Raw genomic sequence first — 14911 nt, forward strand, 5'->3', positions numbered from 1 at the left:
TACTTATTTTCCTTTTTTTTCCCCAAAAAGGATAACCCCAGAAAAAGGGGAAAAGGAGATTACCTACAGGAGTAGAGGGGACAGAAATAGAAACTGAATTTCTCTAAAATACACACAACAGCTTTGTATATTTGATTTTAGAACTATGTATGTATTTCACACAATTATAAAACAAAAAAATTTCAAGGCAATCACTGAATACTGAAAGCAAAACGGAACAAATGAATCTATATGTACACTGAAATAGCTATATGACCATCCAACGAATTATCCTAAGTGTCTTTAAAACACAATAATTTTACTGTACATCTCTCATGGGATATACCTTAAGGGCCCAAAAGGTTACTGCAAAAATCTTGAACTATTTTCAGAAATCATGTGGTTTAAGGTAGTATTATAATGTAATTCTGCAATTATTTTGTATGTACTGAAGACAAAGCAAATAAATTATATTGTGCTTTATACTAGTGGCAAAGATTATCAGTATGGAAAAAAGGAGATGAAAGATCAAAAGGTTAAACAAAACTTTGTGTCAGTTAAGTTCAGTTCAGTTGCTCAGTTGTGTCCGACTCTTTGTGACCCATGGACTGCAGCATGCCAGGCTTCCCTGCTTATCACCAACTCCCAGAGCTTGCTTTGTGTATAGAATTTTAATTAGAAATATCAGCATGCACTCTTAATACTATTTACCTGTTGAATATATGATAAATAAATAAACATATGTGTATTCATCTCCTACTTCTGTTTACTGAGAAAGCCTAGGAATAGTGACCAACCCAATAGGAATTGATTAGGCTGAGGTTTCCAAATGTCATTTCCCATTTCACAGAACCAGGGCTTCCTGCAGAAATGGCTGATTCCAGATCAGAGACAATAAATGTACAAGATGAAGCTGGTACACTGTGTCATGACAGAAATCAAGGAACTACTGCGGACTACTGAGATCATGTTAGAAAGACTCAACAGCCAATATGAAGAAGTTAAAGATACGGACAATCTGAATATCAATAAGAAATAACCCAAGGGATTAAAAGATGTCCAATTTGTTTAATCTCATAAATTCAAAATGATATTCTCCTTCCTCCCTCCTCCCCCTCAAAACCCCCAGAAACAAATCTTACTGGTTACCTTTGGAGGATGCTAGGTAACTACCTTTTTAATTTGAAAAGTGGTAAAAAAGAAAAAAGAATATGACATTTATCCTACTTTTCCTGGGCAAACTGCATTTTAGGATTATCAAATGAGTGTTCAGGAAAGTTTTTCTAGAGGAGGAATGATAGGATTAGAATAGAATCATTTTATACATCCAAATTATGAAAGAATGAATCTAGGAAATATTAATAACCATGAGTGGATGTGACTATCCAAGAGAGAGAGGCAACCAAAGATTTCTCTCTGCTTCTTGATAGACATATACCACCATCTATAGAGCATTTTATAAACAAACAAACAGAAAACAAAACAAAAAAAATCCTGAATCAGATTTAGCCTCTATCAAACTATTAAACACAAGAAATACAACAGAGGATCTATTACTATGGGGATCTAATCATCAAAATCCAGGCTGTTTAAAACTCTGCAGGACAAAAAGTTAGTTTCTTCAACAAACACATTATAATTAGAAAGAGAGGAAAACTAAAAGAAAAAGACAGGGATAGACATGTGTAAGGAAAGCTACAGATTTTAAGAGATTTATGAGTCAAAAGAGCTACCTGTTGACAGTATGGACCTTAATTGAATTCTGATTTAAACAACCTATAAAAACATATAATCTCACTCCAGACTTTGATTCAATTATGATCATCTGAACACTGACTGGGTATTTAATACTCAGAAGTAATAATGATTCAATTTCGGGGTGTTATAATGATATTGTGATTATGGCCACAAAAAGGAAGGCTTTACTTTTAGAGATGTATACTGAAGTATTTATGGATAAGATGATAGAGTGTCTGGAATTGGCTTCAAAATAATCTTCTGGGGAGGAAGTAGGCAGCATACAGATAAGACCAGGTTGTCTATGCGTCAGTAATTCTTTAACCTTAGTGGTGTGTATCATTCCCTCTACTTGAACAACTAAGACGGTATTCAAAGAAGTGAATTTAAATACAAGATTAAACGAAAAGGAAGTTTTGGCAAGTATTATGAAAAACTAGAGGGATTTGGCATATGCCACAGACATATCACAAAGTGGAGTGCCAAGGCAAGCAAATACATTCTTTGGGAGGTTTAATGTTTAAATAGCACTCATATCTATTTATAGCAGTCATATCTATTCTAACTTTCCTCTATGCACCAGCAGTAAGAGGTTAAGTTTCCTACAAATGCCTCCTAACAAAGAGGCAAGACTCTCCCAGGCAAGAATACATCCCAGCACTACCCAGAAGCAGCCACCAAATAAGAAAGGGCTGTGGTGGCAGCAGCAGATAAGGTGGGAGAAGAGCTGTGAGTCTGATGCCCAGGTCTGGTCAGTGCACTTAAGGTGGGCCCATTCCCATGGATGCATGAACCCACAGGGCTCCAAAGCCTCCCCAAGAGTCTGTGCAAATGAAGCAGTATGAAGAGTGACATGCTATCAACAAAAACGTGAAAAAAAACCCTTTGGTAGAAAAGGAAGACTAAAATCTTACAAAGCTGGTATGGTTATTTTTATTCATGTTTCTCCTAACATCATTATACATTTTAAATAATAACATTAAATCTAATTTTAAAAGACACAGTTCAGTTCAGTCACTTAGTCATGTCCAACTCTGCGACCCCATGAACCACAATACACCAGGCCTCCCTGTCCATCACCAACTCCTGGAGTCCACCTAAACCCATGTCCATTGAGTCAGTGATGCCATCCAAACATCTCATCCTCTGTCGTCCCCTTCTCCTCCTGCCCTCAATCTTTCCCAGCATCAGGGTCTTTTCAAATGAGTCAGCTCTTTGCATAAGGTGGCCAAAGTGTTGGAGTTTCAGCTTCAACATCAGTCCTTCCAAAGAATGCCCAGGACTGATCTCCTAAATGGACTGGTTGGATCTCCTTGCAGTCCAAGGGACTCTCAAGAGTCTTCTCCAACACCACAGTTCAAAAGCATCAATTCTTCTGCGCTCAGCTTTCGTTATGGTCCAACTCTCACATCCATACATGACTACTGGAAAAACTATAGCCTTGACTAGACGGACCTTTGTTGACAAAGCAATGTCTCTGACACAAGTATTTTTTAAAGTAATTTAGGAGAATATTGGACTTCCCAGGTAGTGCTAGTTGGTAAAGAAATCTGACTGCCAGTGCAGGAGACACAAGAGACATGGGTTCTATCCCTGGGTCAGGAAAATCCCCTTGAGAAGGAAGTGGCAACCCACTCCAGTATTCTTTACTGGAAAAGTCCATGGACAGAGGAGCCTGGTGGGCTACAGTCCATGGTGTCACAAACAGTCAGACACGACTGAGCACACTCAGCAGCAGGAGAATACCACTCTAATGAGAGTAGCCTGAGCTATGAAACAAAGGCCAGGAAATATGATAGAAATTCTGAATCTCGAAATGTAAGGGTACAGCTGCTACTGCTAAGTCACTTCAGTCGTGTCTGACTCTGTGCGACCCCATAGACAACAGCCCACCAGGCTCCCCTGTCCCTGGGATTCTCCAGGCAAGAACACTGAAGTGGGTTGCCATTTCCTTCTCCAATGCATGAAAGTGAAAAGTAAAGTGAAGTCGCTCAGTCGTGTCCCACTCTTAGCAACCCCATGGACTGCAGCCCACCAGGCTCCTTTGTCCATGGGATTTTCCAGGTAAGAGTACTGGAGTGGGGTGCCATTGCCTTCTCCTAGATACCACTAGTTATTCATGATGACATTATTGTAGTTTTATATTTTCCCCTATGAAAACCTGGCATTGGATCAGTGGTTCTCAAGGGAGAACAGCATATCTCATAGGATAGAAGGAGCAGTAGGCAACTACAATTTAAAAATAATTCCAGGTGATTCTTACATACACTGTGGCCTCACTAAAGGACCACTTCTTTCTTGGAGGTCCCTGTAGAATGGCTGTGGCTGAGGCCTGTGTGCAGCTAAAACGCACCTGATCACCAACATGGAAAGCTGGCCATTGCTGTTTCAAATGCCCCTGTAAATTTGGCACAGCTGCCATGCCAGAAAAAGGATAATGAAATCACCCTACATGCTCTCATGACTTAAACCAGCTCCCTGTCTGCCCAGCATGGGGGCAACTTAGAGCCATGAAGACAGTAAAAGCAGAGCCAGCGGGGACCCCACTGCAGGCCATCTGCCGACAAGCACACACACCAACCTGCCTGCCTGCACCGCTGCTCCTATTTGGAGGAGGGACGACAGGCAAGTGACTGCAGTGCTCTTGGCAGTCAATGTGAGCATCTTAGAAGAGGGCTTGAAAAAAGTGTCTGACCAGACACCAGAAATACTTGTAGCCTCTCTACAGTCTTCTTTTATCCCTTGACATGTCTGAGACTATTATGGCTTCTGATAATGCTGACTAACTCAGTTTGGACAAAACAGAGAGACCAACAGCAGCATCCCTCACTACAACTGATTCTGAGTTTCATTCCTGCGGTGGCCTTTCATGCCAGATAGATTTGTTTCTTCGATAATTACAGTGCCTACAAACCTGTCCTTCATCCACTAAGAAGGGAAAGGGGCCTTCTATACAACATGCTCAAAATGCAGTCTACCAGGCTGAAGTGAGTAGCCAGATGCTCTACACCTCCTATGGCTGCAAAGGTGGTTTGGTTCCTAATAAGATCCTTCTCAGTAATATACAATCACATGCACAGTCAGGTCTGGTCTAGAAAACAACATGGGCAGCAAGTAAAAAGGAATAGCCTTTCCAAAACACTCCATCATCACAATTCTATGCCCCCTCACAGAATTAAAAGCCTTGATAATATCAGGTAATGCCCACTGTTAACTTTCAAATGGTTTCAAAGTCACAAAGAGGCAGGATGGGGAATACATGTATACCCATGGCTGATTCATGTGAATGTATGGCAAAAACCACCACAATATTGTAAAGTAATTAGCCTCCAATTAAAATTTTTAAAAATTCCAAAAAAAAAGTCACAAGGTTTATCAACATTTATATTTAATACTAAAAACTACACCCATTGCAAAGTCAAAACCAAACTGTTTTAGTTGAGCTCTAAAACTTTTCTATACACTGGAATAATTTCTACTCTAGCTACTTTATTAGTATTACTCTCTCAAATTTCCCTAAAGGATTATGTTTAGGAAACAAAAAGTGTTATGAAAATTTAGACTTTTGACCATTCATAGAATTAGTAAACATTTCTAAGCTACCCTCATCTTTCTCATTCTAGTTTTCACCATGTTTTTAGGACATTGTCAATATGTTCTGTGTCCCAGCATGAACAGGACTTGGGTAGGAGATGAGAAATGAGTCCCTTTGTAAAGGTAAAGAACTACTTTAGGTATACCAAGGCATGGGTATCTTATCCCTTCACTTGAACATAAGAGAGCTCCTTTTCCAAGAAAGCTGCGGTAAAGGTGCAGATTCAAGGATCTAGTTAGTTACAAAACATGATCTTGGTAGGAAATGAGCAAAAACCTGTAGGCATGGATTAAAGAAAAATAATCAGCCTACACAGAAAAAGCCACTCATGGTATCACAATGTTAAGGGCTGAGACAGCCAGACTAAACATGACCTAAAACAAAAGCAAAAACAAAGCACAACAGAAAACAACCAAACAACTAAATGAAATTTAAAATGTCCTTTCCAAAGATTAGCCAGGCTGAACTGGTCACAAGATAATCTTCATTACGGTAATTTAGTTACTTTGGTCTTATTTTAATTACATGCAGTCATTTTCTTGAGGTGAACTTGACAAAGAAGGGCAAATAGGGACTGCTGTGTCTATGAAAAGGAGATATTCTCATAGCTGAGCACACTGTTCATATCAAATCAAAGGCCAAAATACCTGCACAGCCTTGGAAAGTAGGAGCACTGGATCAATATTATACTGACTTCCTCCCTGATCTTACCCACCATTAAATATAGAAAAGCCTCTTGGTACAGGAGGCTGTGCCCGACTATCACAACCATTCCCCACGGAGCAAATCTGAATGAATCACTAGAACATTTCCAATTCTGAACTACTAGTATAATATTTACACTCTTTTAAGTTTACTAGAATTATTATTTTGACTACTTCTAAAAATATAAGCCCTTTCTATGTCACTCAGCCAGAAGGCATTTAAGTTAACCAGAGCTCTTAGTCAAAGCTGATTAACAGGTGAATTAAGATGAGTTAATGGAATAACAAAATATTTGAAGATAACATAGCTATGTGATACATAAAAATGTAATTGTAACACTTACCTATCAGCCCCTTCTCCAGAGTGAAGGTTTTGTTTGTAAACATACATTCAAAAGCCACAATGTGAAAAATCTTATTCACTGTGTTGTGAGTCCCAACTATTCGAATATACCTGGGGGTAAAAAGAGGAGAAAATCTGTTGAAGAAAATGAGCTTCCATCATAACAAATCCAAGGATAAGAGAAAAAGATATACTACGTAAACATACAGTCTACCAGAGCACAGACTGAGAGAGACTCTGAACAGGCTTCAGACCCTGCATCTGCTCCTTGGGGTTAGCTCCAACTGAGTCTAGAAAAATTACAGGAGAATTAGGGAGGTACCACTTTCCAGAGAATGAAGTAGAACTTAGACATGGTTCACCTAGAAAATCAAACCAGGGGCTGTTCAGCTCAACTCCCAAATGTCAGCACAATTATACATCCATGAGACACTGACACTGGAGAATAACAGCTTCTATCCTTACCTCGTGGTTAGGAACGTGCCTGTGCACAGGTGCACAAACACACACAAAATCAAATACTTTCCAACTCAATGAAAGGTTTCACCCATTGGATGAAATGCATGAAATCAATACTGCTTTCTCATTTAAAGTAAAAAAAAAAAAAATCCATAGACACTACTGAAAACCACTCACAGTTTCTTGTATTTTAATGTTGCTCCTAAATTCTCATTAGGATGTGAACCCTATATTCTTATGCCAGTCCCCAACTTGACTGCTAGGATGCCTTCTCCTGGCCAGAGGAAGTGATGTGCGGAGGTGAGCCAGCCTGCTCTGCAGCCTCCCTCCTGGCCGCAGGGAGCTGGCATCTGCACACAGTGCAGAGTTTCATGGGGCAGGTCTCGAGCATCTCAGCCTATTCACCCTCTGGATCTCCCTGGAGGCTTCACCTCTGACAAACAAGCATTAATCTTGGAGCAACTTGCCCCTTTCATTCTCCAAAGGGACCTGACAGTTCACAGGTTAATGAACAGACAAACGGACTCTTCTGAGTGTCACTCAATTCCACGGGGAACGTATTGTGCTACACACATCCTGGAATTCTAAAGAAGAGCAAGGCAAAAAATAACAGATGAACTGATAACGCTCTCCCAAATTATGAACTATGTGCTCTGAAGGATGCAGCGTATTAAGTGTATTAAACGAACAGATTTCAATTAGCAGATGACAGACTGGGCAAGGTTTTAGTAATATCTTCCCTCCGCTGTGCAAAACAACCTTCCATTTAGATGATGTAATTTTACTTCTGAGTTAATCGCTGTTCACTAATTTGGTAATTTCCTTACATTTCTCATCCCTCCAAGTTAACTGTATAATGTAAATGGCAATTTAAAAAAAATTCACATTATAGAGGCTATATTTGGGGATTCTGTATCATGAGCTATTTTCTCTCCTGTTTCTTCAAGCCTGAATCTCACCGCAATCCCTGTGCACCTCATTTAGCCATCTGCTCCTTGACATGAGCTGATCGCTCATCTTCATAACCAATAGTAATGCCCTCTCCTGGACTGGCTGCTCTGTGTTCCCATCCCCGCTGCAGGGAGACACCATTCTTCCTGTGTGGAGAGTCAGGGCAACTGCTGTGTTCACCATCGCCCTCTGGGTAAGCAGGAGGTTGGCTATGATCTGTTCTCTCCAGCCTTCAGGGCAGACAGAAGGTGTTTGACTTTACTGGGTTTGGGTAGGTGGATGGGGTTCACTTAAAATAAGTCCTAAATGGTCTGAGTAGAACAGATTGTGTTGTTCTTTACTGCTGGCAGTAACAATCTCTCTGGGCTTTCTGGAATGGAAGGGGTGTGTTAAGCCTGGCACCTTGGCCTGAATCTAATTTTATCCATTTCCTTAAACCCACAGGAACTCAACAAGCATAGCATTTTCAACCGCACATGGTCGTGACAGTGAGTGCTGCTTTTTGCAACCTTGGAGGGAATGTGGTTTGGTGGAATTTGATCAGATCATTTTCCTGTTCTCTAGGTCAAATCTTTCAAAGGAGAGATAGCTTTCCTAATACTGAGGAGATAGAGGAGCAAGGGAGGGAATAATAGGGCCTTCCCCCAGTGGCAGTTCTTAAGGTTAACAGTTCAGGCTGACCTAAGGGGATGCACTAATGTTCCCTCCCTCTCTTTCTTTTTAAAACATTATATGGAATCAGCCTCCAAGTTTAGGTAACAGTCATTTCCCAAATTTTACCCTGGTGTAAATATCAGGAATGGGAGAAATTAAAGAACTTTCCCCTCTCTCATCCCCTGATTACAGGAAACTGAAAATAAAAAACTGTACTGGAATATATTTTACAGCCTTAATGATAGTGTTTGTGATAACTAATAAGATAATATATATGATTGCAAAAGCATTGAGAGATGCCTCCAGATAAAAAAAAGTTCTGTATAAATGAAGATAATGTTATCTCTGCTGCATAATCCTGAGGTCAAATTAGCAATTCACCACTGTACATCACACTTCTTGATTAGCCTGTTATATGTAATGCTCCTAACAAGTTTAATTATTCTAGTTCTACAATACTCTCTAAGTCTCCATAAAATTATAGCCTAATTTACAAAAGTGGCATAAAGTCCTTACTCAAATACACATTAAAAAAATGGTAACAAAGTCACAGCAAAGAAGCCATGCTCCTTTTCTCCAGCAAAGAATCGTTTAGCCAAGGACTCTGTCCTTCACTGAAGATCTCGACTAGAAATAGAAAACAGGCTTAACTAATCCCCCAACTTCAGTGACTGGTAGGGCATCCTGGAGCTCTCCATTAAGAACTCAGGGGCCCTGTCCAGCTCAGGGGAAAGCGTGCCCTGATCCAGGAGCAATGTCCAGAGGGAGAAGGAGGAAGTACCATCAAGGTACCATCCTCGATCACAAGCAGATTTTCTTAGTGAGGCTCACAATGGAACATCCTGCAGGCAGCAGTAACCACTATCCAAGCTATTGAAAACCCAAGGGCTGGGGATGGGAGAGATAGAGTCCTCTCTACCTTTTTTTTTTTTGAAAAACAAAACTTGCTTCTGGGTCATGACACCTAACAAGAAGAAGTAGATCCTATATTTTCTTTGTCACAAAAGATTTTGAGTAAAAGGTAAAACTTAAGCTTAATTTTCTTCTTTCAACATCATCTCTCCAATGCACACTCAGACTCTGATCTAACCTGATGATAAGGGCAGTGGCAGCTAGTGACTTCATCAGTGTGCAGAAAGGAGAGCTGCTGAAAAATATGACAGCTATCCTTTGTTCTCTCTGAGGTCCTCAACAGCAGCTCAGACAGTTGGAAGATAATTAAAACTTAAACAGGGACGAGGAAGGCAGATATGCAACAGATTGGCCCTTTCTGATGGAGATGAATGCCGTCCACACAAGCTCTGGTGCAACAGTCTGTTTCCAATGGTCTCCTCTCTTCCCTCTGTTAGCTGTCTTCTAGTCCTGCTCACAACGCCTGGGGCCTCAACAGTTCCAAACAGGATGTTTCAGTGCAGAAGTTTCTAGGAGCTATAATATTGTGGGTGAAAAGAGATTCTTCTTTGATAAAATTAAACCTAAACCCCCCATGGATAGCACTCTAAAACTGAGAAGCACTAGAGTTTTAAAGTACTAGCTTTAGTGTCTAACAGAACCAGGTTTGTCGCCCAGCTCCATCACTTAATTAGCTGTGTCGCTACGGGAAAAAAAGCTTTAAACCTTTTGAATCACAGTTTCCTTCTCTATAAAATGGATCAATAAACAAATCTTATATGATATTTAAATGAGATAAGTAGTTAAAGTATCTAGTGCAGGGTGTGGCAGAGTACAGTATCATTAAACAGAAATGCAAAGAGTAGATCCTTGGAAGCAGAATTTCTTTTGGACTTAGAGACTGTTGGGTGTCTGGGAGTGCATTCCTAACTACAGGTGTTAAAGTGGTGCATCCAGGCCCAAAGATGGACCTCAAGAGCACAGGCCAGGACAGTCGTCCCTTTAGGGCCCCACAGTATAGGTGTTATGGTCCATGGCGAGAATCTGCATTCCAAATGCAGATTACCTGCCTCTATGTCACTTCCTGCTTTAAGCCCCTAGTCTTTAGAAAAGTCTCTTTTAAACGTTCTTGACCTAAGTAAGCTCTGCATAAAGAAACAAGGGAAGAATCTTTTGCCCATATTTGGTCCAGCTACCTGTGCCTACAGAAGAGTTCCTTTTTTTGTGCAAACTCTGGAAGTTTGGGGTTTTAATTTACCAAGAAAACTAGCACTTCTTACAAAGAGACACCATAATACTGTGACCTAGAAAATTTTTCCCTTGGAGATTTCATTGTATTCCCTGCCTGTTCTGGGGAGGTACTACAAACTCCTATTCTTAATCTTCTTTCCATCACTTCTTGTCAGGATGCTACAATATTTCATTTCTAAGCCACAAACAACACATCTTTAACAAACTGAATACACAAAGCAGCAACTTGCACCCCTCACTTTAAACCCATTGGAATCCTCAAGTCTTTGTTTCTTTAGTCTTTAGCCTACTTGTGGTTACAGTTAATCCTTAACCTTTGCATCTAGTTACATGATCACCTAACTTCTGAACTGAGCAGATTCTACTACAAGATAAGATTGAATTCAGCAAAAAATATTTAAATGAGCTCTCAAGGGATAAACTAAAGCCAAAATCCATCAGAATTTTATTCTCTTGTAAACAAAACTTTCTTCTCAAATTGAACTTTATATTCTTGGGTTAAACAAAGACTCTGGAGAAAACTAGAGGTAGCCTAAGGCTGGGATCCCTAACAACACAAGAAGGAACCCCTAACATTTTGGCTCTTCCTCTGAGGTCCCCATGGAGAATTCTGCAGAAGACTGTCCTTTGCTGTGGCCAGAAAGACGACAAGAACTTTAACTACAGCATTTTCTAGGGACTCAGGACCATGTGGGTTTGGAATTCACCATTTCCACAATTTCCCATTTGACCTTTCCTTGCAAGGAGATATGAAGAATGTATATAAATAATTCTCCAGCCCAAGAAGCTGGTAACATCTGTGGGTTTCCCCAGGATGATATTTTCTTCTAGTTCTAGGTACAGTGTTAACGCTCTTCTAATCAAACCCAGACTGGAGGGGAAAGTGACTTCAGGTCTTGTTGCTAAGGCAGCAAGTGGAAAACAGTTTACTGCCAGAATGACAAAAAGCTTCTAGGAAAAGCATGTTGCAACAGAACAGATTTGCTACTGTTAGAAAACCTGCCCTATGGCTGATCTGTGGAGCTATAGATTCTCCTCCACTGACTTCAGCAAAGGGTCCCAGCAGCATTTGCTTATATGAGAGAGGAAGACTTATTGAAAGGTTAAGCACTCTGCAGAGTTAGCCTAAGCAGAGGCTACTGTCTTGGAGAACAGCCCTGAAACTGTCTGACCATTAGCCCTGCAGAGGGAGCAGTTATGTTCTAGCAACTCCACTACTCAACCTGAAGGGCAAACAAAACAAGAAGTCATTTTGTTTCCAGAGAAAATTGATGCTTTATAGAATCTAGCATGCAGAGCGGATAAGACTGGTAAATAACTACTAACACATCATAACCCAGTGTAACCCAAAACAGAAAGTCATTTCAACATCAGAGATAAATATTTAAGCATTGTTTTTCATTTGGGGGAAATGTGCACTTTGAACAGTAGGCTTTTTCCCCATCTCTGCATATGTAGAACCTAAAACCTGCCATAATGCCTTCAATCTATGAAAACATACTTGAAATTAATATCACAAAAGAACTATAATATTTATTTACATAAATCATATGAAAATGATATAATATGTAAATTTGCTTAATTTGTTTCTACTTGCACATTTACCAGTTAATACCCCTGTAGGTATACTGGGTAAATCTGCTCTTGATCAAGATTTAACAAACACTTACTAGATACAAGAAATTCTGCTAAACACTGTTTGAAATGGACCAGAAAGACAGGACATAAACCTTCATCGGGAGAAGTTCATAGTGCAGTTTAGAAGGTAAGACTAAGACCCATCAAACTGTATGATTTTTGACAGGATTAAGCCGAAAGAATGACCTACTTGCTAGTAGGTCACTAGCTTCACAATGTATTAGAAAGAAAATTGGAGGCAAGTTCCTTAATTTCTCCCAGTCTCAGGCTCCATATTGGTAGCAATGGTAAGTAGAAAGACATAAGAGCTGCTGACCTATTCACACATGGTAGCCTAATCTTAAAATAGCTAATTTAGCAGCATGAACTCTAAAAGTCCTCCCTGCAAACAAAACAAACATAGCTAAAAGAGAAATAATCCCTTCCCCGCAACCCACACACACAACCACTGTCTTAGCCAACAAATATCAATATTAACTGAGCATGCGTCAGCTACTCCTGCTGGGTGCTGGGATATGGGATTGGATACTACAGGTAAAATCTATTCCCCATGGAATTTACATTTCAGGTCAGGAGACAGACAACAAATTTAAAAAATCAAATAATTAGCCACTGGTTGGTAAGTGATCTATTGATATTGAGCATACAACTTCATAGACAAACTTGCTAAACTGGAAGGATAAACAGTTATATTAACAAAAACCTTTCCCTCCAGGAATAAAAGAAGAGTCAAAAGGGAAGGTGTGACTAGCTCTGCCTGAGAACACGGATATACTGTAAATGAGTGTATTGTACATATTTAGCAGGATATAGGCAAACATCTAATTAAGTAGATTTCTTAGGAACTAGAAAGAGGAACTGATTTGAATTCCATGGGAAGAAATGCCTTACTTATTTCATGGCTTAGTTTTCTTTTTATTGCTTTTTTTCCTCCCAGAGAATTAGATCTGCAAATTTTCAAGGGATTACAGAAAGACAAGATGGCAAGTGAAAGATATAAAACAAAAAGTGGATGAGAGAGAGAGGTATGGAGGGAAGAAGAAGGGAGAAAGAGAAAAGAAGGGTGAAGGGAGGAGCAAGCGGAGGGAGGGCAAGGGGAGAGAAAGATCGTGAATATGCATAAACCAACCCCTTCTCTGTCTCTGCTATGTGCCACTGTGAACAAATTCTCATATGGGAATACTGCTAACCAATTTTACTACTCAATGAAACATATGAAACCAATACAAAGCATATTTTAAGAAATAGAACTGAATTACCAAAAGTTCAATATTTGCATTTTTTCATTAACTTTTCCCTTAGACCAAGATGCTGGGAGCAGGAGAGAGAATTTCACCAGTTTTATCTTTAAAATGGCTGCATTATCTTTTTCAGTTTATCCAGTAGGCTGTGCATTTCCATGAATGTAGACAAATGAGTCTAATGGAATTGTGCACTAGAGAAAAAGTAGAAGAAAATTAAATTTGTTAGTTTCCCTATGAATGTGCAAGAACTCATTTGGTTGCTATGACCTGTAGCAAGCCTGCTTTAGGATCATGATGGGTAAGGGAAGTTTCTCTTTTTTAAACCTAAGACTACGGTGGGGATATGCCACTTACTGTAACTTATAATTTGAAGGGCTGGAGGAGCCTTTTTTTCCTTTTAGAGTAGAAGATTAAATACAGAAGGACGAGAGGCAAACAGAAAGAGAAAGAATTTACTTTTCCCAGAGGAAAAATCTAAGAATCCTTCTAAGAATGTAAACATCTGACATACTAAGAAATAAGACAGGAATTGCCTAAGACGGTCAGAATGATGGAAGTAAAAACTGAGCCCCAGGTCAAGAGAATAATTAAAGAGAGCACAGGGAGTAAGGAAGGCACAGATCTTCACTCCAGACCCCTGAGAAACCAGCACTGGAATTAGAGCAAAAGTTGCCAGCTTCAGAACTCATCCCATATGCTAGGCCTTGCATGCATTATTTCCATTCACGGAAAACTCATACCCTACACACTTACACAGTCAGGCTGGAGTTTTCAAAGCTCAACAGAACACACATGCATCAAAGCCTCTGTATTCTTTATGAGCTATGCAAAGAAACCTGTGTTCCAGGCAATAACAGGTATTAACAGAGAACTAACTGAAATGTATTTGGAGAAAACAAGCTCAACCCAGAAAAGCCACACACTTGCCACCTACTATTCCCACACTGCTTCGATGCTCACAGAAAATTTCAGGGACCCTCCTTTGCCCTTTGGGAAATTCTGGACCTTTACCTAGAGAATCAATCAGGGAAAGGAAAAAAAAAAAAAGATCCACAGATTTACATAATCCAGGTATCAGTACAACTACATACAAAGCTAACAATCAGAAGCAGAGCAGTCAAAGTAAACAAAAATAATATGACAGAAAACTTGAAAAGACCACTCACACCAACAGCACAGGAAAAGCAAATAATAGGAGACAGAGAAGCACCCTTGTCCTGGGCACCAAAACTGGTGTGGTATGTTGTCTCAGGGTTTGTTAAAGCCAGAAGTGTATGGTTGATTACACTGTAGAAGCCTGTACACTCCAGCTTCCAAATAGCATGAAAGAATACTAATGGCAGCACTAAGAGATTTTTGTTGTTAAAATCTGCAACGTGTTAGAACTTTAACGCAAGCAGAACAGAAAACAAAAGAGCAAGATGCTCCAAGTGGTGCTACTGGTGAACTGCAGAGCCTGCAGCTT

The 14911-nt window shown here is 39.8% G+C and overlaps 1 protein-coding gene across 6 annotated transcripts in view; it reads right to left on the reverse strand.

The window, feature by feature from the left end:
• Window positions 1-14911, reverse strand: part of BTBD9 (BTB domain containing 9) — a 412965-nt gene that overhangs the window by 144032 nt on the left and 254022 nt on the right. For all 6 annotated transcript variants that reach the window (XM_061399067.1, XM_061399064.1, XM_061399065.1 and 3 more), the window contains one exon: window positions 6360-6469. In XM_061399067.1, the coding sequence (XP_061255051.1) occupies window positions 6360-6469 (110 nt within the window). The remainder of the gene's footprint in view (window positions 1-6359; window positions 6470-14911) is intronic.

Source organism: Bos javanicus, chromosome 23 (assembly GCF_032452875.1).
Source record: "Bos javanicus breed banteng chromosome 23, ARS-OSU_banteng_1.0, whole genome shotgun sequence".
Taxonomy (NCBI): Eukaryota; Metazoa; Chordata; class Mammalia; order Artiodactyla; family Bovidae; genus Bos; species Bos javanicus.